The following is a 25,093-nucleotide window of genomic DNA, read 5'->3' as shown; positions in this document are numbered from 1 at the left end:
TTCACTAAGTATGATGTTTTCCAGATTCATCCATTTTGTTGTAAATAACCGGATTCAGCTTTTTTTTTTTTATCACTTTATAGTATTCCATAGAGTACATATTCCATAATTTCTTTATCCAGTCTTCCATTGACAGGCATTTAGGTTGATTCCATGTCTTAGCTATTGTGAATTGAGCTTCAATATACATGGAGGGCCGGCGCCGTGGCTCACTAGGCTAATCCTCCACCTCGCAGCACCGGCACACAGGGTTCTAGTCCTGGTCGGGGCACCGGATTCTGTCCCGGTTGCCCCTCTTCCAGGCCAGCTCTCTGCTGTGGCCAGGGAGGGCAGTGGAGGATGGCCCAAGTGCTTGGGCCCTGCACCCCATGGGAGACCAGGATAAGTACCTGGCTCCGGCCATCAGATCAGTACGGTGCGCCGGCCACAGCGCGCCGGCCGCAGCGGCCATTGGAGGGTGAACCAATGGCAAAGGAAGACCTTTCTCTCTGTCTCTCTCTCTCTCACTGTCACTCTGCCTGTCAAAATATATATATATATATATATATATATATATATATATATATATACATGGAGGTGCAGATAACTTTTAACCTGATTTCATTTCCCTTGGGTAAATTCCAAGAGATGGCTGGGTCATATGGTAGGACTATATCCAGACTGTCTTCCATAGTGGTTTTACCAGTTTGCATTCCAACCAAAAGTGGATTAGGGTACCTTTTCCCCACTTCCTCGCCAGCATTCGTTGTTTGTTGATATCTGTATGAAACCCATTCTAACTGGGGTGAGTTGAAACCTCTTTGTGGTTTTGATTTGCATTTCCCTGATGGCTAGTGATCCTGAGCATTTTTTCATGTGTCTGTTGGCCATTTGGATTCCCGCTTTTGAAAAATGTCTGTTTAAGTCCTTGGCCCATTTCTTAACTGGGTTGTTTTGTTGTTGTGGAGTTTCCTGATCTCCTTGTAGACTCTGGCTATTAATCCTTTATCAATTGCATAGTTTGCAAATAATTTCTCCCATTCTGTTGGTTGCCTCTTCACTTTCCTGTTTCTTTTGCCATACAGAAACTTCTCAACTTGAAGTAATCCTATTTGTTAATTTTGACTTTGACTGCCTGTGCCTCTAGGGTCTTTTCCAAGAAGTCTTCGCTTGTGCCAATGTCTTTCAGGGTTTCTCCATTGTTCTCTAATAATTTGATGGTGTCAGGTCTTAGATTTAGATCTTTAATCCATGTTGAGTGGATTTTTGTGTAAGGTGTAAGGTAGGGGTCTTGCTTCATAATTATGCATATGGAAATCCAGTTTTCCCAGCACCATTTGTTGAATATACTGTCCTTGCTCCAGGGACTGGTTTTAGCTCCTTGGTCAAATATAAGTTGTTGTAGATGCATGGATTGATTTCTGGCATTCCTATTTTGTTCCATTGGGCTATCCATCTATTTTTGTACTAGTACCAGGCTGTTTTGATTATAATTGCCTTGCAGTATGTCTTGAAATCTGGTATTGTGCTGCCTCTGGCTTTGTTTTTGTTGTATAAGACTGCTTTAGCTATTTGAGGTCTCCTCTGCCTCCATATGAATTTCAGCATAATTTTTTCTGGATCTGAGAATATCTTTGGTAGTTTAATTAGTATCACATTGAATCTGTAAATTGATTTTGGAAGAATGGACATTTTGATGATATTAATTCTTCCAACCCATGAACATGGAAGATTTTTCCCCTTTTTTTTTTTTTTGTATCTTCTTCTATTTCTTTCTTTAATGTTTTGTAATTCTCATCGTAGAGATCTTTGACTTCCTTGGTTAAATTTATTCCAAGATATTTGATGTTTTGTAGCTATTTTGAATGGGATTGATCCTAGAAGTTCTTTCTCAGCCATGGCATTGCCTGTGTATACAAAGGCTGTTGATTTTTGTGTATTGACTTTATATCCTGCTACTTTACCAAATTCTTCTATGGGTTCTAGTAGTCTCTTAGGGGAGTTTTTTGGATCCCCTATATACAGAATCATGTCATCTCCAAATAGGGATAGTTTAACTTTCTCCTTCCCAATTTATATCCCTTTGATTTCTTTTTCTTGCCTAATGGCTTTGGCTAAAACTTCGAGGACTATATTGAAATAGCAATGGTGTAAGTGGGCATCCTTATCTGGTACCGAATCTCAGTGGGAATGCTTCCAACTTTTCCCCATTCAATAGGATGCTGGCGATGGGTTTGTCATAAACTGCCTTGATTGTGTTGAGGAATATTCCTTCTGTACCCAAGTTGCTTGAAGTTTTCATCATGAAAGGGTGTTATATTTTATCAAATGCTTTCTCTGCATCTACTGAAATAATCATATGGTTTTCGTTCTTCAATTTCTTAATATGATGTATCACATTGATTGATTTGCAAATGTTGAACCATCCCTGCCCACCTGAGATAAATCCCACTTTGTCCGGGTAGATGATCTTTTTGATGTGTTGTTGGATTTGATTGGCTAGAATTCTGTTGAGAATTTTTGCATCTATGTTCATCAAGGAAATTGGTCTGTAATTCTCTTTTTCTGTTGCATCTTTTTCAGGTTTAGGAATTAAGGTGATGTTGGCTTCTTTGAAAGAATTTGGGAGGATTCCCTCTCTTTCAGTTGTTTTGAATATCATGATAAGAATTGGAGTTAGTTCTTTAAATGTCTGGTAGAATTCAGCAGTGAAGCCATCAGGTCCTGGGCTTTTCTTTGTTAGGAGGACCTTTATTATTGATTCAATTTCTGTCTTGGTTATAGATCTGTTTAGGTTTTCTGTGTCTTCATGGCTCAATTTAGGTAGATTATAAGTGTCCAGGAATCCATTTCTTCTAGGTTTCCCAGTTTGTTGGCATACAGCTCTTTGTAGTAATTTCTGATGATTTTATTTCTGTGGAGTCTGTTTTTACAGTTCCTTTTTCATCTCTAATTTTATTGATTTGGGTCTTCTCTCTCCTCTTTTTGGTTAGTTGGGCTGATGATGTGTCAATTTTGTTTATTTTTTCAAAAAGCCAGCTCTTTGTTTTGCTGATCTTTTGTTTTTTTTTATTCAATTTTGTTGATTTCTTCTCTAATTTTAATTATTTCTTTTCTTCTACTAGTTTTGGGTTTGGTTTGCTGTTGTTTTCCTAGATCCTTGAGATACATTGATAGCTCATTTATTGAGTGCTTTTCTGATTTCTTGATATAGGCACCTATTGCTATAAACTTTCCTCTTAACACTGCTTTTGCTGTATCCCATAAGTTTTGATATGTTGTGTTGTCATTTTCATTTGTTTCCAGAAATGTTTTTATTTCTCATTTGATTTCTTCTATGATCCATTGTTCATTCAGGAGCATGTTGTTCAGTCTCCATGTATTGACATATGCCCTAGAGATTCCTGAGTTGCTGATTACCAGCTTCATTCCATGTGGTCCGAGAAGATGCATGGTATGATTCTAATTTTTTTTGAATTTGCTGAGACTTGCTTTATGGGCCAGTAAGTGGTCAATACTAGAGAAGGTTCCATGCACTGCTGAGAAGACTATGTATTCTACAACTGTAGGATGAAAAGTTCTGTAGATATCTATTAGGTACATTTGGTCTATAGTGTCGATTAAATATGTTGTTTCTTTATTGATTTTTCTGTCTGGTTTATCTGTCCATTGCTGAAAGTGGAGTATTAAAGTCCCCCAGTACTATTTTATTGGAGTCTAAGTCTCCCTTTAAATCCCTTAACATATCTTTAAATAGCCTGGTGCCCTGTAATTAGGTGCATATCTTCCTGTTGAATTGATTCCTTAATCATTATATGGTGCTCTTCTTTGTCTCTTTTAACAGTTTTTGTGTTAAAGTCTATTTTGTCTGATATTAAGATGGCTACACCAGCTCTTTTTTGATTTCTATTGGCATGAAATATCTTTTTCCATCCATTCACTTTCAGTCTGCATGCATCTTTGTTGATGAGATGTGTTTCTTGTAGGCAGCAAATAGATGGGTCTTGTTTTTTAATCCATTCAGCCACTCTGTGTCTTTTAACTGGAGTGTTGAGGCCATTTGTATTCAAGGCGACTTGATAAGTAATGACTTTGCCCTGCCATTTTTCCAAAAATTTTCCTACTTTTTACTTTGAATTTTCTTTGAATTTTTACTGAGAGATTTTCTTTCTTTACCTTCTTTCATAGTCATGACCATGTTTCTGTTTCAAGCATCTTTTGTAGGGCTGGATGGGTGGTGACAAATTATTTCAATTTCTGTTTGTTATGGAAGGTCTTTATTTCACCTTCATTCATAGATGAGAGCTTTGCAGGGTATAATATTCTGGGATGACAGTTCTTTTTTCCTTAAGACTTGGGCTGGGGCCAGTGCTATGGCACAGCAGGTTAAAGCCCCAGCCTGAAGTGCTAGCATCCCATATGGGCACCAGTTCTAGTCCCAGCTGCTCCACTTCCAATCTAGCTCTCTGCTATGGCCTGGGAGAGCAGTGGAGGATGGCCGAAGTGCTTGGGCTACTGCACCAAATGGGAGACCAGAAGAATTTCCTGGCTCCTGACTTCAGATCAGTTCAGCTCTGCTGTTGCAGCCATTTGGGGAGTAAACCAGCGGATGGAAGACCTCTCTCTCTCTGCCTCTCTGTGTAGCTCTTTCAAATAAATAAAGATAAATCTTTAAAAAAAAAAGATTTGGACTATATCTCTCCATTCTCTCCTAGCCTGTGGGTTTTTGATGAGAAGTCTGCTGTGAGTCTAATTGGAGATCCTCTGAAAGTAATTATGATCCTTTGAAAGTAATTCTCTCATGCACATTTTAGAATCTTTTCTTTTTGTTTTACTGTGGTGGGTTTGATTACAGTGTGTCATGGTGAGGATCTTTTCTGCTCATGTCTATGAGACATAAAGTTCTATGTATTTCCTGTACTTGGATGTCCCTTTCTCCAAACTAGGGAAGTTTTCTGTTATTATTTCACCAAAAAGGCCTTCTAATTCTTTCTCTCTTTCCATTCCTTCAGAAACTTCTAGAACCCATTTATTGGGTCTTTTTATAGTATCCTGTAGATTTCCAACAGTGTTTTTAAGTTTTCTAATTTCCTCTTCTTATCTTCTATTTGACTGTATAATTTCCTGTTCTTTGTCTTCTAAGTCGAATATTCTTTCTTCTGCTTCACCTATTCTGTTGTTAAGTCTCTCCAACTGCATTTTTTATTTGTTCTATTGAATTCTTCATTTCATTTTGATTTCTCTTTAAGATCTCCATTTCATGGGAGAAATCTTCTTTCATGTCCTGTACAGATTTCAATAGTTCATGCATTTATTTCTGATTATTATATGTAATCTTATGATCAATTTTTTGAATTCCATTTCTTGCATTTCTTCCATCTCATCATCTTCACAAGCTTGTATTGAAGTGTCGTGTTCTTTTGGGGCATCATGTTGACTTATTTATTCTTGTTTCTTGAATTGGTGCATTTGTTGTTTGGCATTTGTAGAGATACTTCTGTTTGTTTGTTTGCTTTGTTTTTGTTTTTTTGCTATGGTGGCTTTTATCTTTGTACTATGACTCTGTAGATAAGTGAAATGTCTGCTTTCAGTGAATAGCTAGAGGCTTTAGTGGGTGTGAGAGAGCGCTGTTCAGTTCTACAGGATTATGGGCCTGCCTAAGATGGCACACCCAGGTTTGGTGTGGTAAATCTTCTCTCTCTTTGGTTTCTTAAATCAGAAGAGAAATTTATTCTGCTCAGATGAGCTCCTCTCCTCAGTGGAGACCAGTGCCTGAGCACTAGCCCCATTGGGTATAATAATCGTCTGCTCTGTCCTAAGGACCACACAAAGGATCTGTGCAGTCCTCAGTATACGTTCAGATTCCCCAGCAATGTTTCTCACCAGGTAACCAGGAAACCCTGAGCATGTGGAGTCTCCCACTGTGACCGCTCAAAGTGCTGGCCACACCGTGAGTCCTCCAATACACCCTATTTTTTTCACAGTCATGGTACAGGAGTTCTAACACAGTTACAAACTCCTAGCTCCCTGTTATTTCTCCCCTCTGTTATGTCTCTGCTCGGCTGGTTGCTGGGCACAGACATGAGCTGGCACAGCTGTTATGTATGTCCAAAAAGGTACTTGCTCTATTGGCTTGTTACAGGACGTCATTGAAAAGTGATGGGGAGAGAGAAATGTGTCAGTCCCGTCTATTTTTTTTTTTAATCTCCTCTAGTTTGTTTGATACACTTTCCCCTACGGGGGCTCCAAGCCAGGTTCCCTCTAGGCTCTTTGTAGAGCTTTTTCACCAGTGGCTTGGGCTGCTGCGGTCTCGTCTCATCTCACTTTCCAATGCTGGTACGTAGGCTCTTGGCTGTTGGAGTCTCTAGCTGTGGGCGCTCATGCCCTCCATGTAAGTCCACCATGTCCCTCTAATTTCAGTAGAGTTTCCTCTGCCATTTTCTCCCTAACTCTTCCCTGAGACTATACTCTCTCCACTTTTTTTAAACTATCTTCTCCTGGGCTAGAGCAATAAGCTCTCTCCATACTCTGCCATCTTGGAACCCCTGATATTCTTTTTTTTTTTTTAAGATTTATTTTATTTATTTGAAAGAGAGTTACTGAGAGAGGTAGAGACAGAGAGAGAGGTCTTCCATCCTCTGGTTCACTCCCCAGATGGCCGCTGGAGCTGTGCGTATCTGAAGCCAGGAGCCAGGAGCTTCTTCCGGGTATCCCAGGTGGGTGCAGGGACCGAAGGACTTGGGCCATTTTATACTGCTTTCCCAAGCCATAGCAGAGAGCTGGATCAGAAGAGGAGCAGCCAGGACTCTGACCTGCGCCCATATGGGATGCCAGCGCTTCAGGCCAGGGCTTTAACCTGCTGTGCCACAGCGTCAGCCCCCTGATATTCTTTTTTAAAAGTGATTTATTTTGAGGGGCCAGCGCCATGGCTCATTTGGTTAATCTTCCACCTGTGGCTCTGGCATACCATATAGGCACTGGGTTCTACTCCCAGTCGCTCCTCTTCCAGTCCAGCTCTCTGCTGTGGCCCGGGAAAGCAGTGGAGGATGGCCCAAGTGCTTGGGCCCCTGTGCCCGCATGGGAGACCAGGAAGAAGCACCTGGCTCCTGGTTTCAGATCGCGCAGCTCTGGCCGTAGTGGCCATTTGGGGAGTGATCCAACAGAAGGAAGACCTTTCTCTCTGTCTCTCTCTCTTCACTATCTATAATTCTACCTGTCAAATAAATTTTTAAAAAGTTATTTATTTTGAAAGAATTGTCAGTACAAAGAGTTTCCATATACCCCTCACCCAAATTCCTAGTTATTAACTAATGTTAACAAATCACATTTGCTCTGTCTCTATATATGCACTGTGTGTTTATATATATAATGTATGTGTGTGTATATATATATACACACACACAAACACACACATATAAAATCCGTTTTTTCTGAGTTATTTGAGAGCAAATTGCATCCATGATGCCCTATCATCCCTAAACACTTCAGAGTCTATTTCTCCACGCCAAGGACTCTTGACTGCTTTACCACTATATAACCTTACAAGTTCAGAAATCAACCCTGATTCAACACCATCATTTAATTCACAGACACTTGCCCCAACATCCTGCCCCAATTCAGATTTCACTACTTCTCCAGCAATGCCTCTTTTCCCTTCTAGTAACACATACTTTATTGACCTGTCTCATCCATCTCCTCCAGTCTGGAATAGTCCTTCTCTCCCCATTTTCCATTCAACAGCTTTACCTCTCACGTCCTTGATGATTTTAGAGAATACAAGTCTTCCATTCTGTAGGGATGACCTTGAGCCTTAGACCCGTGTTTCCTCACAACCAGGCTCAGTAGGTGCTTTCTTGGCAGGAAAACTTCAGAAACACTGCTGTGCATGTCTTACTGTTGAGACAGGAGCACACAATGTGAAACCATACCTCCACTGGTGATGTTGATGTTCACCACCTGGTCAAGGTGTCATCGTAGTTTTATCTATCATAAAGCCAACATTTACCCTCAAGATTAATTATATTAAGATTAATACTTACCCCCAAGATTAATTATATTATTATTAAGATTAATGCTCTGTGAGAATGTGTTCCAAAATTATGCCATCAAACCTCCAGTTTTAACCCTGAGTTTCATTTGACAGTCTGACCTGGATGAATCACTACTGTGAAGGTTGTTGTGATTTTGCTATCTCCATCATTCCTGCTTTATTTACTAGTTGGCATACTTAACATTTACTTCTTCACTGTAAAGAAATACTTTCCCTCCTGCCTATTGATTTATTTTTTTCATTTACTTGTATAGTATGGTCTCATGGAATCCTGTTTTTTTCATTGGTTATAGTAAATTACTGTCATTTTCATGCTCAGATTGATTCAGGGTTAGCCAATGGGAGTCCCAGCAAGGGGCACTAATGATCTTTTGACATTTCCCCCATCATTCTTTGAGTGTATTCTTATTTTCTGGCATAACAACATATTTTAGAATCATCTTTCATCTTCCCTGCCCTAGCCCTAGAATCAGCTATTTCTCCAAGGAGTCCTGGTATTTTACAGGAAAAGCAGTATTTCAAAACATTGCTAGTGGAGTGTCACTGCTTCTAGACTTCTTTAGTGGACAGAGCTAGCAAGTGTATATATGTGTGTATGTATTCATAAATGTGTACTGCCAAAGAAATACACAGCCAGGAGTTGGTTAAATTACTGAAAACAGATTTTATTCAGTAAGTACTGACAGCAGGGGAGAGAGCTGAGCTCCATTCCAGTTTGTGCACTTAAAATTTTTTTTTCAAAAATTATTTATTTATTTATTTATTTGAGAGGCAGAGAGAGAGATTTCTTATCCACTGGTCCATTCCCTAAATGCCAGCCAGGGCTGGGCCGTGCTAAAGCTAGGAGCTGGAAATTCAATCCAGGTCTCCCATAAGGGTGACAGGGACCCAACTACTTGATCCAACACCTACTGCCTGCACCAGTTTGCATTAACAGGAAGTTAGGGACCAGTGCTGTGCATGGTGGGTAAAGCTGCAGCCTGCAGTGCCAGCATCCCTTATGGGCGCTAGTTCAAGTCCTAGCTGTTCTACTTCTGATCCAGCTCTCTGCTATGGTCTGGGAAAGCAGTGGAAGATCCCCAAGTCCTTGGGCCCCTGTACCCATGTGGGAAGACTCAGAGGAAGCTCCTGGCTCCTGGCTTCGGATGGGCACAGCCCCAGCCATTGCAACCAATTGGGGAGTGAACCAGCAGATGGAAGACCTCTCTCTCTGCCTCTCCTCTCTCTATGTAATTCTGACTTTCAGATAAATAAATGAATCTTAAAAAAAAAAAAAAAAAAAAAAAAAAACCACGGGAAGCTAGAATCAACAGGGGAGCTAGACTGAAACCCAAGCCCTCTAATATGTAATGCAGACATTGCAAGCAGCATCTTAACCACTGCCCCCAATGTCTGCCCCTAGTTTGAGTACCTTAAAAGGAGAATAAGGGCAGGCATTGTGGCACAGTGGGTTAAGCTGCCACTTAGGATGTCCACATCCCATCGTGCTTGGGATTGAGTCTTACTTCCTGCAATGGCCCTGGGATGCAACAGGTGATCTCAAGTACTTAGGTTTCTGCCACCCACATGGGAGACCCAGAAGGAGTTCCTGTATCCTAGTTTTGGCCTAGGCCAACCCCAGCTGTTGGGACACATTTTGGGGAGTGAATCAGTGGATGGAAGATCCCTCTCTGTCACTCTGCCTTTCAAATATATAAATAAAGCTTTAAAAGGAGAAAAGGGAGGGGAGCTTGCAGACTCATTAGAGTCAGAGAAGTAAAGTCCAAAGGGCTGATCAGTCTACATGAGATTAGGCCAGCAGTGTTTATTAGCTGAGGTTGTCAAAGTTCAGGGTCTGTCCTCACACAGAGGCTGGGGGACCAAGCTGTATCCTTCTCAATGATTACATTTCAAAGCAAAGGCTCTGAGGTCTTGGGAGAAATGCTTCTGATTTGCAAGAGACATGTATTTACAGTTGTAAGCCCTACAAACAGAGATGGGGACCTGTTATCAGGTGTTGGCTGGAACAGGTGGCTTCAACTCTTGAATCTAGCTAGACTCAGACATGAACACAGGGAGGACAATGAGCATGTGCAAATGTCAGAGTATTAACCTTTCCCTAATTTTAATGCCAAGATCTCTACCCCAAGAGGAGCTTAAACATGCTAGCATGTTTCAAAACTGCTTGTGTGAGCCCATGCCCACCTCTGCTTGTGATAAGTACTTCCCCTCTTGCATATTCATTCCACCTGAGATAATAGATACCCACTTCTCTTTGCTCACAGAGCCACAAATTTGGAAATGATTCTGTGGCCTCCTTATTTGCTGCAAATAAATTACTTTGTGTAACAACAACTTCTGATAGAGGTTTTGATTCCTACTCACCAAGAAGCAGATCTACAACTTAAGTGTGACATGAACAGTAAATTTTCCTGGCAGTATTGAGCTTTTCTCAGGTAGGCATTTTAGTGGGGGGCTTGGGTCATCTTAGGGACACAGCTTTAAGCTGCTAGAGTTGGTACTAAAATTTGGCCAAGTCACTTGGGGTAGGAGTTTGGACAGAGTCATTATTTGCCTGGAGTTCTATAGTTTTCAGTGTACATATCCATCAATTTATACCAACACTTTTAATTCCAACCCAGCATTGCTGGGCTCTTTCACATGTTGCCTGTTTCTATGTTTCACCTTCTCCAATGATGAGAACTCTGGCTGTTTTAGCCTAAATATATTGAATTATTTGTTAGATTGATTTTTGTATTTTCTCAGTGTAAACAGTCTCCATGTTGGTTGTCTCCTCTGTCCAACACCTGTATGCTCCCTGTCTTTGTTCTCAGGCACCAGTGGGCACAGTGCCTTCCTCTCCACATTAGTTCTCTGTGTCCTTGGTGTGGAAGGGCACACTGCCAAGTTGCCTTCATGTAGCTGGCCCCTCCCTGCCTCACTGCCTCTATGCCAGAGAGGGAGAAGGAGGGGGAATAATTGGAACAGAATGGCAGATTTCTCTCACTGCTAAAAATATCTTCCTAAACAACTCCTTTGTCTTTATCTTGGTCCTGAGCTTGGACAGAAGGCAGATAACTTCCCAAGAAAGGAGGCAGGGATTTTACAAACCAGCCCACCAGGCTGTATCTATAGACATTATTTTTTAAAACTGTGTGTATGAGCTGAATGACATCCCTGAGAGGACTGGGTTGGTCAAGGGCCAAATGGGAGTTGGAAAGGACAGGAAGTCGGGAGAGGAGGAATAGGTGGGTGTGGGCAAGTAGCAGATGGCCTGGACTAAAGCTGGCAGGGAGGTAATGAGCTGAGACCCACAGGCTGGGCTGTGAGGGAGGGAAGGCAGAAGCCACAGCTGGGAGCTTTGTCTGTGCACTGCTCCAGTGCTCTGGAAAAGGACCCCCAGGTCTCTACACACACAGCACTCCACTCTCTGCATAATGCTCATTTCAGACTGTAGCAAATCTTAGTCCTTGCAGGCTAGCAGCAGGGTCCTGGTGTTAGACAAAGACCAGAAGCTAATTCTGGATGGAGTCGTCAAGTGTAGGACCCTCCTCACCCTCCTCTACCAGAGCAGCACTGTCCTTCCCTCTCTGAATTACAAAGAGGCCGTGGAGGTGACTAAGGAGTTTCTTTGTAGATAAATTGTCTTCCCTTCAGAAGATACTGGCTCTTTTCAATCTATACCCATCCTTAGTGCTAGCAGAAATTACTGTAGGCTTCTAGTTTATAGACGATTCCAGCATTGGATTTTAGTAGTGATAAATTACTTTCCCTTCTATGTTCTATTGATTATTTCAGTTAACTTTTAGAAGGGAGGAGCTAGGCTTCCACACTGTACCACATCCTGCTCAAAAGCAGGCAGAAGACACTGAGAAGGAGCAGTCAGAGAAGCAGAAGAACCAGAAGAAGGCAGTGCCGTGGAGATCTACATGAAAACAAGTGGCCAGTGGTGTCAACCATATCAGTAAAGGATAGAGTTTGTGAGTGTAACCTGAACTGCACACGCAGCAATGGAAACAGCAGGTGTCACTGCTTTCTAAAGACCTTTGGCCACATACAATCAGCAAGAAAACAAGGAGAGTGAGTGCTGGCTTGTAGCTTAAGAGGGGGTAACGTAAAGAGAGGAAGATTTGTAAGGTAGAGAATGCTGGGCCAGTGGAGGAGAGATGGTTTCCAGGGTTGGCAAGTTCCCTGTTTCCTTGTCTGTGGGTCCTCCTCACTGCACATCTGCTACCGGGAAGCCTGACCTATGATGGAAAGTGACCACCCCACCCCTTTCACGCTAACCCCTACAACTTCTGAATTTAACCTGCACTATGCTGCCTCTTAGAAAATCAAGATCAAGGAAAATACCAGGGAAATGGTTTTGAAGCTTGAGTGAGTCTTCCATTTCGAACACAACAGCACAATGTAAACTTTCTGGAAAACAGGGAGAATATGGAGATGGTTTTGTCTTAACGAACCTTATCTACCAAGCCCAGGAGATGAGAATTTTCATGTAGGCAGTGGGGAGTCATTGAGGGGTTTTAAGCAAGACATCAGTCTAACCAGCTTTGTTTTCAGAAAGGTCATGCTAGTTGCAATAGTGTGAGCTGGACTTAATATACCAATTAGGAAGTAGCTGTGATGATCCAGAGTAGAAAGGATGAAGAGAGAGAATAAGGGGCAGGCACTGTGGCACAGGGGGTTAAGCCGCCACTTTGGAGACCTCCATCCCATATCAGAGAGCCTGTTCAAGTTCTGCCATCTCTGCTTGCTATCCAGCTTTCTTTTAATGCAGTTGGAAGGCAGAAGATGGTGGCTTAAGTACTTGGGTCCTGTCACCCATGTGAGAGATCCTGATGGAGTTCTGGGCTCCTCCTGGCTTTGGCCTGTCTCAGGCAGGGAGTAAACCAGTGGAAAGAAGATCTCTCTCTGTGTACGTAGTATGTGTGCAGGTGTGTGTGTGTGTGTATGTGTGTGTGTCTTCCTCTGTCTCTCTGTCGTTCTACCTCTGAAATCAGTGAATGAAAAACAAATCAATCTTTAAAAGAGAGAGAAAGAGAAGCAATAGGATGTGAAGGGAAAAGAGATATGGGATGACCAAAAGGACTTTTCCAAGGTCACCAGGAATGCCCATAATATTTACAAAACATAGAGAATGCAGACAAAGGAAGGAAGTATGAAGTTTTTATTTGACATTGTATACCTATAATGTAATTTAGGACTGACTGAGAAGACAGGCTCTAAATGTATGTTGATTTCAGTTTGATATTCCACTGGAGTATGCAGATGTAAATATTCAGTAAACTGTTGGAAATATGAATATAGGAACTTAAGGGAACAATGTGGGTCCACAAAGCTGTTTTGTGGATGACAAAGTTGCTTTATGAATCAAGAGATAATAAACGAGTGGGCACTTAAACCAGTGGTTGAGATGCCTGTGTCCCACATCACAGTACCTAGGCTCAATTCCTGTCTGCAACTCCTGACTCCTGCTTGCTGCTAATGCAGACATGGGAGGCAGTAGTGATGGCCTAGATTAGGTTCCTGGCTCCTGGCTCCACTCCCAGCTCAGCGTTGGCCACTGTGTGCATTTGGATAGCGAACCAGCAGATGGGAACTTCTCTGTTTCTGTCTCTTTCTTTTTTTAAATATTTATTTATTTGAAAGGCAGAGTTACACAGAGAGAGGAGAGGCAAAGAGTGAGTGAGAGGTCTTCCATCCACTGGTTCACTCCCCAGTTGGCCACAACAACTGAAGCTGTGCTGATCTGAAGCCAGGAGCCAGGAGCTTCTTCCAGATCTCCCATGTGGGTGCAGGGGCCCAAGGACTTCTACTGCTTCCCCAGGCCATAGCAGAGAGCTGGATCAGAGCTGGAGCGGCCAGGACTTGAACAGGCGCCCATATGGGATGCCAGCACTGCAGCCAGCAGCTTTACCCGCTACGCCACAGCACCGGCCCCTCTGTCTCTTTCACTGTCTCACTGCCTCTCAAAAGAAAGGCAAGCATTGAAAATACACAGGAGCAATTGGAGAAAGAAGAGCTAAGAAAACAGGTAGCTAGGAAGGTAGAACACGAAAATTTGTTGAAATGGAAACAAAGCGATTAATTTCAAGATGGAAGGATTGTTGGAAGGGCCATGCTGCAGAGGTGTCAGATGAAGTAAGGACTGTGTGCCGCTCAGCTCTAATACTCCTTGCCTTTGTTCTTCCTTCTTCCTTGCCCTGCTGCTCTTTTTCCCATGCTTTCCTAGCATGAGACTCCCAACAGAGCATCAGCACAGAAGCATTTGCCTCAGGCTTTGTTTCCTAAGGAATTTCAGCTGCAATAGAAAGCTATAGAGAACTAGAGCAGTAGTTGGCTGTAAAATATGGCTTCCAATTCCCACCCCTGTCAATACAAAATTGTTGTTTTTAGCAGTTGAAGGCAGAGAAGAAAACAAAAAACTTCACCAGCAAAAGAGTCAAAAGCATCTAGGGTACTTGATGCCTCCTGTTTTCCAGATCCAATTAGCATGATGCAAAGTAATGGGACTAGCATATCATGCTGTGAGAAATCCAGATAATAAAAATCCCTGTAGACTGTATTTTGAGAGAGACCAGGAGAATTAACATAGCCATGAGTCAAAACAGCCAAGAGTACTGCTACTCTGGCCAAGTAAATGCTTTGAGTCTCCCAATTGATGGGGATTTAAAACAGAGACTGGCAAACTGCGATGTTCAGGCCAGATTTGGTCATTGATATCAGCCTGCTGGTAACCACTGTTACACTTAATTTTTTTTTTTATTTTATAAACTAAGCAATGTCCTAACTGGCCATATATGTCAATCCTGGGAGCACCCTAAGTGATTGATAATTGCCAAAATTTCTTGCAAGTTGGGGCATTTTGATTGGTACTCAGGCCTTACTGCCGTTGATGATGATTACACTTGCCTTAGCTCTGTTAGTGAGCGCTATTATCTGGCCCCTGCCATGCTGGAATCCCATCATCCGCTTTGACCCTGATTATGGAGAACAAAGATGCCAGGGTTCCCTTTACTAATGTATTCCTTGGTTCCTTAGTTAAGAGAAGTTCCTTTGGTTCTCCTGGAGTATATATATAGTCAGGATCAAGTTACCAGGTCTTATATGGTAAGTCCATTCTAGTATTCTAATTTTTCTATTATAATATTCTCACTTTTAATACCTTCCGCATTAGTGCCAAGAAATTTTTGGTGTTTTTACCTTCTGTCCAAACTTGCAGGAACCATCACAACAAACTAATTAAAATTACCTTAAGTGTACATGCCAGGAAACTGAAGAAATATTCATGGCCAGATACTCTCACCTCAATGAATTCCCTCCTAAAAATCCTACTGTGTGCACTAGACCTCTCTCCAGGGTTACAGCTTCAAGGTATTTTCTCACGTGCATTATCCTGATTCTCTCGTATTTTCCAGATCCTGTAAGTTCTGTATAAGAACTGTACTTTCCTGCTCAGGCTTTGCCACGCTATGATGAAGGTTATCAGAGTGGAGTCAAATGCATGGTGATGGAGGCATATGCTGACGAGAAGTGGATTCATCTACAACCGTGTTCTCGGTGAGTTTATCTGTGGTCTCCAGGCAAGGGGGCTTGCTGTTTTCCTCTGTGAAGAGAAAAAAGACTGCTTGTGCTGGCCTGGGAGATTTAGGGATGATCGGAAATAGGATTCTGAGGCTCATCTACTCAAATATTTCTTATCTTAAGGTCTCCCATTCTTCTCTGGAACAGACTTTGGCTTAGGAGACCTGTTGAAGCTGTGTATTCAGTCTCTTTTGCAGCTCTGCCATTCTGGATCCTGAACTAATTTTCAACAGTGTCTAGCCTGCTGCTTCAAGAGATAGGAGTGTCATTTATGACTGTCATAGGAGTCTTTTGGTTTTCACAAGCTTTCTAAATTAGCAATTGGCTGCTTTAAACTGTCAGTTTCTCCTTGCAAGGCTTCCACAGCTGCCAAGGCAGCCTGTATATCCCCCAATCTGTATCGTTAGCACTGCTTCCATAACAGTCAAGTACAGCATTCACTTGGTATCCCAATGCCTTATCTATCACCTGCACCTCATTACAGTTAACTGTATGTGAAAGCACCAGTAATTCTGATGCGTGCCACTGCATGGCAGGGATTTTTACTATCCCACTTACCCCCCAGGAAAACAGTTCCTGTTGCCTTTAGGCATGTGGGCTATTAAACTCCAAAATTGCATTTTGAAGGTCTATTCCTAAAGCCCATTTTTGGCAGCAGTCTTTTTAAACTTAGGTTCCTAAGAAAATAAAAGTTTAAGGTAACAAGAAGTATGCACTTTATTATTTTATTTTTATTTAAAAAATTTTTTTGTTGCGGTGAATGCTTTGTTGATCAGTGAAATTCCAGGGAAGAAAGTGGGAGAGTGAAAAGGAAGTGAGGTAGGGAAGAAGTGGAAACAGACATAAAAGAATGTGCTACATGAGGACTGTAGCTTCATGGCAAACAAAGCTGATTGCTTGATTTTCCAGGGCATCTCCAGAGATGAAACTACTGTCTCTGGGAACTGGCTATCAGAAGTGAGGCAGAGTGAGTGATGCTGGCTTGCTTCTGTCTCCTGTCTACCAGTGGTTGAAGTTAAGCCCACCCTAGACATTAAATTCCTCTCCTTTCTTGATTGAATTATGCAGCCCTTACATGTAGCTTCTTGAAGATGCTCATTCTTCAGTCTTTTTTCCTGCTCCCTGCGGCATGTGGAGGCCCTTTAGTTTGTGGGCACAAGGGAGTAGGGGCTATAAGGCACATCAAGAGTTTGTGAGGATTTGATCAAGTAATATCTGGTGTCTGGCATTTAGTAAGCCCAGAGTCAATGTCAGCTATTATTAATAGCAATTAAGTAAACTTTTGGTGTGTGACATATGGCTGGGATGTGTGTCTCCATGCTATCTATATTTTGTTAAACACCATTGTGCTCAGTCAGCACGAACACACAGCCAGTCAAATCTGAATGGTCCCATAATGCCTCAGGCTGTGGTCCACCGAAGCATGGGCAGCCTGGCAGCCAAATGGCCCTGTAGCAAATCCACAACAATGGCAATACCATCCAGGCAGCATATGGTGATGCAGTGGAGTGGATGGAATGCCATCCATTTCTCTAGCCACCTTAAAACATCCTTTTAAATATTTAACTTGTCTCTAGAATCCACTAAGGAAATAAATTGATATTAGTTTCTTGTTCTATAAGTTACAGTCATGTAGCTGAAGGATAGTTTGCTTATTCAGAGAGTCATAGATTTGCTTCTGAAACCATAAATACAGGAGCCCTCAAATGTCAAATAACTGAAGAATAGTTTTCTTTGGGAATGTGCTACATTATCCTCTGAGTTTGGTTAACCAGAAAGAAATATCCTTCATTTGATGAATAATTCAAATCTGAGTCTTGTCACCATGGAAAAGAAGGCTGTCTTCTCCTATTTCTCTTTGTGAGGCATTCAGTGCCATAGACATACTGTTTACTTCCCTCAAGGGGACAAATGCTCTTGACACGTGAAATACGATTTCAGCAGAAAACTTGCTGCTCTGTATTTGTTAAAAACTACTTCAATATTCTGTTTTGATTCCTGCTTCAAATAATGAAAAGGATTTTTATAGTCAAGGGAAATCTGCTGATGAGTATGACAGACATGAACCTTGTGACAGTGATAAAGTGAATTTTGGGCTTTCCAAAAATATATTTTGCTTTTCTGAAAGAGTTGAGTTTTTAAGTAAAAAATGATCAAAACTAGTCTAATTAAAGTATCAGCTGTAACAAGGGTGGTTTCAAAGAAATTTCTTGCTCTCCTGTTGATGACAAATGTTTATCATGTCTGATATTTATGTTGGAAAATCAGGAAACCAAGCAGAGAAGAAAACACTGATTAAATATCTATAAGTGCCAAGGGCTTTAAAATGAAGACATTTAATCTTCACAGCAACCTTTCCATGAAGCCATTACCTTCATTTGTGTAATGTGGGAACAGAGGCTCTGAGAGAGTAGGTACCGTTTTCAAAGTCACCTAGGAGCCAAGTGTAGATTTCTTAGGGCAACTCTGTGTACCATACATTATACATGGACAGGTGACAGGAAATAGTGATCAGAAAGGCATTGGAAAGCCAGAATTCACCCATGGTGAAAAATCTGATGCTCCTATGTCCTTTTCCCTCTGAGGCTGACTTTGGTTCTTGTTGGCTCTGTAACAGAGGGCAAGTGTACTTAACCTCTCTGCATTTCCTTGACCTTAGAATGGTGGATGGGGTGTGTTTCCTGCCATACCTACCACAAAAAGTTTTGTCAGTTTCAATGGATTAATATTAAGAAAAGAAATCCATATGTAGAAAAATGCTATACAAATTTAAATCTTTTGTCATAGTTTCTAGTTCAAGAAATTTGCTGTCCAGCTGAGAGGACATGACATAAACAAAACTTATATAGAATAATCACAAAAGTGTAATTGAATTACACTTTTTTTTTTTGAAGGTTTATCCATCTTGATTTCCCTAGAGTCCTCTGGCCTATTTTAAGACTGAAGGAAAACAGCCTGGAACATGCATCCTATATGCAATGAAAAAAATTAGCATTGTTTCCAATATCCTGAGGTTTCTTGGCCACTTTACCTCTCCCTTTACAAAATTCCATGGCTCTGTGTAACTGCTGCCCAATGCTCTGCCCCTCACACTGGGCTGCTGACACCACACCACCCACAATGGACACCTCCTGGATTCTTGAATTCTGCATAATACACTGGTACCGAATCTTATGTAGAGTAGCCTTTTAGTAAGATTTGAGGCCAGTGAGGATGAGATTTACAGCAAGGCAAATATTAGGTATTTCTGTTCTTAAATACCCTCTTGATCAATTCCTGCTTGAGAAGTCCTCACTGGCCTTCTCTTCACAAACAATTCTAGCCTAGTACCATTTTGATCCATTTTTCTTTCTTTTACCTTTCCCTTTTCAACCTGTTACCCATAAGCCACCTCCTCCAATTCCTGTTATACTTATGTAGCAATAATAGTTAATACCAGTTAAACGATTTACTCTGCACCAAGCAGTATAAATGTTTTATGTTTGTTCTTTCATCTAGCCCATATCTTCTCTCCCTTTGTTTCTCTCCAAGTGTTCAGGTCTAGGTTTTGGGGCTTCATCTTTTTTACTCATTCAGCAAATAGCAAGTACCTGCTCCCAACTCCCCACCTCACTTTTTTTAGATAGGCCTGGTGCTAGCTCCTGGGGCTTTGGTAACAAATAAAAGAGACTTAGAAATCAAAGAGCTGATCAAAGTAACTTGCTAATTAAGTAAATTCTGTCTTTGAGGGAATTGCCAGCTTTTATAGGGACTGTTTTTCTACTTGTTGCAATACAAGAAAACAATAAAACAAATAACAAGATAAGACAAAAATACAAAAGATGCCTTACAACAGGATATTAGTGGCACCATGTAGGTCAGAAAGTATAAATAGTTTAAGTTTAGAAGCTGAAGAGGTCATGTGGAACAAATTGGTGGACCTTGAAACACTGGATTGGAGTAAGCAGAGGGAAGGCAGGCAGGAAGGGCTGGGATAGTGTGAGAGTGGATGCAGTGGATAAGAGCAAGGCCTTTGGAAGACCCTAGGCTCAAATCCTAGCTCTGTCACTTACAGTGTAACTATAGGTAAACTACTTTATCTTTTGTCCTTTAGAAAACCAAAGTACCTCCTTAAGAAAAAATAGTACCTTCCTCAAAGAGTTGTGTGGACTAATGGGGATTGGGGGAAGCACAAACCAAACTATGTAACGCTCCTGAAGCAGTGCCAGGAGTGTGGCAAGTGTCGAGTAAATGTTTGTGTGAAAAGCAGCAAAGGCTTTTAAGGTCATTTCACTTGAACCACTTGTGAAAAGGATATTTTTGGAACACTTTGCTGTTTACCCAATGTGGCTTTTTCCTCACAAATATTACTAAATTTTCTAGTAACTCTTAAGTAGATTTATCATCACCTTTACTATGCAGAAATGGAATCTGAGGCTCAAAGATTAAGAACTTTCACATGGCTTGAAAAGGACTCAGGCCAGGACTTTGAATCTAAATCCTGTGGCTCCTATTCTTTTTATTACTTTTAATTAAAAATCAACTGCTCCTTAGAGATGATAAATGCTTTACATGCTGAACAACCAATAGCTTAACCAAAGACTTTCAAGAGCAGATCAGAAGGGTCAGAAGTGGGAGTCAAACACACTTTGTCCACCTTATGTAGGCTGTAGAAATAACTGGCACATAAGTCAATCTAAGTGTCCATCAATAGGGAAACAGATAACTTATGGTGCATCCTTATGTGGACTCCCATGAAGCCAATAAAATGAATGAGGCAGCTCGGTATGCACCAGCCTAGAAAGGTGTCTAAACACATTAAGCAAAGAGGTAAATGGTGGAAGAGTATGTGCAGGAGAGGCCTTGTGTTTGAGACAACAAACTACCCATTGGGCCACCCAGCCTGGCTCTCTCCTTTCCTTATCCCCGTGGCGTCCTTTCCACACTGCTACCCCAACGTGCAAACACAGCCCCTTTCCGCAACACCCTTTGCTCCTAAGCCTCCAGTTTCTCTTGGGGGCCGTTCCCCACACTCTTGCTCTACCACCTTATTTTCGTCCTCCACCGCCTCCGCAGCAGGCGCTGTTACAACTCCCACACTGCAGTGTCTGCGAGTTTGCACCGCCCCTAGGGCGGAGCTGGAGAGCTATTGATGGAGCTCTCTTGCCTCCTGGGATTCTTCAGCCCCTGGCCCCGAGGTGGGCCCAGCTCACTGCCCTTCGGGTTACTTCCATCCATGCCTGGGAGCAACTCTTGGCCAGGAAGACAAGGCGTCCTGTTTGTTGTTACCACAGTTAGCCCACCTTTTTCTGTTTGCTCCTATTTTTGAGACTGTTCTGAAGATGCTGGTAAGATTATTAGGCTTCCCAGATTTACTGCGAGGCCCTGGAAGGGCGAGGATTTAGGCCAGATCTACTTTAAATAGGAAACTGAAAATTAGAAACTGAATTATAAAACCAGCCCTAGCCCTTTGAAAGGAGATAAGAATTTCCCTCCTTCCCACATGCTTCCTTCTGTGAACCAAATTTCACATGCAGCAAATTGATATCTGTGCAGTCCTTAATAATAATAGCTAAAAGGCAATCTGTTGAAGTGAAATTGAGACTTTGAAAAGCAATGACCTTGAACAGCCCTTGTCTTGACTGTTGAGGAACAGGGTTTTTTTTTTCATACTATTTGTTGAACTCTTTACTTAACATAGAGTTAATCATATGTGTATACAATTAATTGAAAATTTAAAAAAGAAAAAAATAATAGTAGCTAACTCTACATTGGACTGAGGGAAGCAGTGAGTTTCCTCACGATCTACAAGGCATGTCTCACCAGCCCTGTTTTACACATGAAGATGCCAGGGGGCAGAGAGAGGTCAAGGAGCTGGCCCATGATCAGTCTCTGTAAGTGGCCGAGCCAGAAGCAGAGTCAGTCCCACTTAGTGCCCAGTACCACCAACCATTGTATTTTGCTGCATTCCAGTTAGTCTGCAGTTGAAGAAGCAATTTATTGGCTTTTTAATGTCAAGTTGGAAAAATAAAGGAGATGGGATAGGAATGGAAGCTAATCAAAGATCAAGAGGTTCTGAGCTCAGAAAAGTGGGAGGTTGGAGGGGATAGGTTAGCTAAGGGAACACACAAGTACCCACATCCTTTTAAAAACTTTTATTGAGGTGAAATTCAAATAACAGAAAGTTAACCATTTTAAAGTGAACAGTCCAGTGACAGTACATTCACTATGTTTCACAGCCACAACATCTAGTTCCTATCACCCCAAAATAAAGCCACATACTCATTAAGGAATCACTCTCAGCGCTCCTTTTCCCAGTCCCTAACAACCAGCAATTTGTGTTCTGTCGCTATGGATTTATCTATGTTGGATATTTCATATAAATTGAATCATATAATAATAAGCCATTTGTGCCTGCTTCTTTCACTTAACATAATGTTTTTGAGGCTCCTCTATATAGCAAATATCAGTGCTTCATCCGTTTCGTGACCGAATAACATTTTCTTATATGTACATCCCATGATTTGCTTATCTGTTTGTCTCTTGATGGACATTGCCACTATTTCCACTTTTTGACTACAGTAAATAGTGCTGCTCTGAACATGCATGTGCATGTATTAGCATGTTTTCAGTTCTGAGTATATGTTAGAGTGGAATTGTGAGACCATATGATAATTCTATGTTTAGCTTTTTAAGGAACTCCTATATCCTTTTGAAACCCTTACCTAAAAGAGATATTATAAACCTATTAAATATTTTGAATAAGCTTCTTAGCATCAACAGTGTTGATGTTGGAGTGTCAAAGAATTCTCTGTGTGAGAGGCTGATGGAGCATTGTAAAAATTTTAGCAGCAATCCTGGCCCCTACCCAGTAGATGTCAGTAGAATCCTCCCAGTTGTAACAACCAGTAGTGTCTGGAGACATTGCCAGATGTTCCCTGGGAAGCAAAAGTGTCTCCTCCCCACTCCCACTCCCACTTCCTGCTGAAAACTACTGTTTTAATGGATTTCTGTAAACATGAAGCATATATGGCTGACACTAAGGCAGATACTAAAACAAAGCAAGGGCCATTAAGAAATTCTTAGAAGTCTGTATATGTGATGTGTTTTTTGTTTTACTATATAATGTTAAGGAGTTTGCAGATTTTTTTTTAAAGATTTATTTATTTGAAAGTTGGAGTTACACAGAGAGAGGAGAGGCAGAGAGAGAGAGGTCTTCCATCTGCTGGTTCACTCCCCAATTGGCCACAATGGCCAGAGCTGAGCTGATCCAAAGCTCAGGAGCCAGGAGCTTTTCCCGGGTCTCCCATGTGGGTGCAGCGGCCCAAGGACTTGGTCCATCTTCTGCTGCTTTCCCAGGCCATAGCAGAGAGCTGGATCAGAAGTGGAGCAGCTAGGACTCAAACCGGCACCCATATGGGATGCCGGCACTGCAGGCGGCAGCTTTACCCACTACACCACAGCGCTGGCCCCTGGAGTTTGCAGGTTTACGAATATATGACAACCAGAAAAATCTTTTCATTGAATATTCATGCACTCTTCATTTGTAACTTTAGTATAATAAAACCAACTCATCCTCAGAATTCCAAGAAATACAGCCGTCCCTCATATATATTAATACTAAGAAATCACATTTGTAGTACACTGCATTTCATAGTTTTTAAGAGGGGACTAGAAGCAAGATTTATCTGATATTATAAAATTTATTTTTTCAAGTAAATGCTCAAGCAGTACCTACCCATGAGTACCTTTATGGTTCAGTGAAATAGTGGAATGATGAATGCTAATTTTCATTAGTGGAATGCACTGAACCAAATGAATCTTTTACATTTACTGTTAAGGATCTTGGAGAGTTGGTTAAAGGGTTGGAATCCTGAGTAAATAAACACCTTTGCACCAAAAAGCTGTTAAGATTAAAACTGTGGTAGAAATGGACCAACCATCCTTAGGCACAGACAGTATTGTTGTAGAATCCACAGCAGTTAGCAAGGGCCATGGCACTGAATGCCTTGTCTTCCCAGGCACCAGAAAAAGAAGGTGGATTGGTGCCATTCAGATAAGTACTGAAAAGAAAGATAACATATTGGGTCAGATGATAGCAAGGCAGCACAATAGATCAATAAATTTTATGTCAGCAACTGAAAACAAAACCAAGAACCAATAAACAGATCTATGAGTCGTGACCAAATAAATTGGACTCAGTTAGATTTGTTTTCTCTTTCATATCCAATATAATACTAGCAAGAAACCCTATATGATTGTGTCTGCTCCTGTGCCCAATTCCTAACCATGGCCCATTTGGAAATTTCCTTTCTAGAAATCTCTGAGTCACAGTTTATTCCCTGTAATGATTTTGTATCAAATTTATTCTAGAAAGCAGGGCGGTATCCTAAAGCCAGTCTCCTCCTAAGGAAAGAAAACAGTTCAGACTTAATTAGTATAAATTAATTGGCCAAAACCATATCTCTTTCAGATTCAATGAGGGTTACTGCTAATGACCCTCAATATGTGGCTTTAGGAAATCCACTGATTGCCATCAGGTCATAGGAATCAAAACTATGCCAGACCAATGATCTGTCCAGTTTATAATTTATCTTTAATAGTATGTCAAGGCCGGCTCCGCGGCTCACTAGGCTAATCCTCCGCCTTGTGGCGCCGGCACACCGGGTTCTAGTCCCGGTCGGGGCGCCGGATTCTGTCCCGGTTGCCCCTCTTCCAGGCCAGCTCTCTGCTGTGGCCCGGGAGTGCAGTGGAGGATGGCCCAAGTCCTTGGGCCCTGCACCCCATGGGAGACCAGGAGAAACACCTGGCTCCTGCCTTCGGATCAGCGCAGTGCGCCGACCGCAGCGCACCGGCCGCGGCGGCCATTGGAGGGTGAACCAACGGCAAAAGGAAGACCTTTCTCTCTGTCTCTCTCTCTCACTGTCCACTCTGCCTGTCAAAAAATAAAAATAAAAAATAAAATAAAAATTAAAAAAAGTATGTCAAAAGGATTATTTTCTTGGAAGAGTTAATTGCCTTTTCTGATAACCTCCAAACACAGGAAGAGTAACATTCATTTACTTGGACAAGTAATCTGTTAAGCAGATAACACTTGACCATTAACCTATATACTGAACAGATCATTTACTTAATGATAACTTCCAAAGCTATCTCCAGCTTGGATTGCTCTCCTGAACTCTAGACCCCATTTAGCTTATGAGTAGCTTCACATGACAGTGTCATAGATTCCTCCAAGTTAACAGTTCCAAAACTGATAGAAGCCATTATCTCTCCCCTTTACTCCCATTCCTGAAGCTAATCCTTTTCTTGTCAGCGACTGAATGACCCTCCTTTAGGCCCACTTGCTGGAGCAGAAAAGACTCATTTGAGATTTCCTTCTCTTCCTCACCCTACCCTTTCCTCTTACCCATTTTCACAACCACTTAATATCAGTTCTCATCATCTCTTCCTAGGACTATTACAGTGGTGTGTTCATTGGTCTTTCTGACGTCCATATGGCTACCAGAATGATCTTTT

At 41.6% G+C, this 25,093-nt stretch overlaps 1 protein-coding gene and 1 long non-coding RNA gene across 6 annotated transcripts in view; one reads left to right on the top strand and one right to left on the bottom strand.

Moving 5' to 3' along the window:
* The window catches only part of LOC149123094 (uncharacterized), a 33,112-nt gene that overhangs the window by 5,169 nt on the left and 2,850 nt on the right, over nt 1-25,093 (top strand). For both annotated transcript variants that reach the window (XR_016218085.1, XR_016218084.1), the window contains exon 2: nt 15,430-15,571. This is a non-coding gene — a long non-coding RNA (uncharacterized LOC149123094). The remainder of the gene's footprint in view (nt 1-15,429; nt 15,572-25,093) is intronic.
* Nucleotides 22,719-25,093, bottom strand: part of SLC28A2 (solute carrier family 28 member 2) — a 35,788-nt gene continuing 33,413 nt past the window's right edge. For 3 of the 4 annotated variants that reach the window (XM_070053273.2, XM_089309159.1, XM_089309158.1), the window contains one exon: nt 22,719-23,637. In XM_070053273.2, coding sequence (XP_069909374.1) covers nt 23,520-23,637 — 118 coding nt within the window. In that variant the 3' untranslated portion in view covers nt 22,719-23,519. 4 annotated transcript variants of the gene reach the window in all.

Source organism: Oryctolagus cuniculus, chromosome 12 (genome assembly GCF_051225735.1).
Source record: "Oryctolagus cuniculus isolate XC-2025 breed Fujian yellow rabbit chromosome 12, ASM5122573v1, whole genome shotgun sequence".
Lineage (NCBI taxonomy): Eukaryota > Metazoa > Chordata > Mammalia > Lagomorpha > Leporidae > Oryctolagus > Oryctolagus cuniculus.
This window is presented reverse-complemented; position numbering and strand designations above follow the sequence as displayed.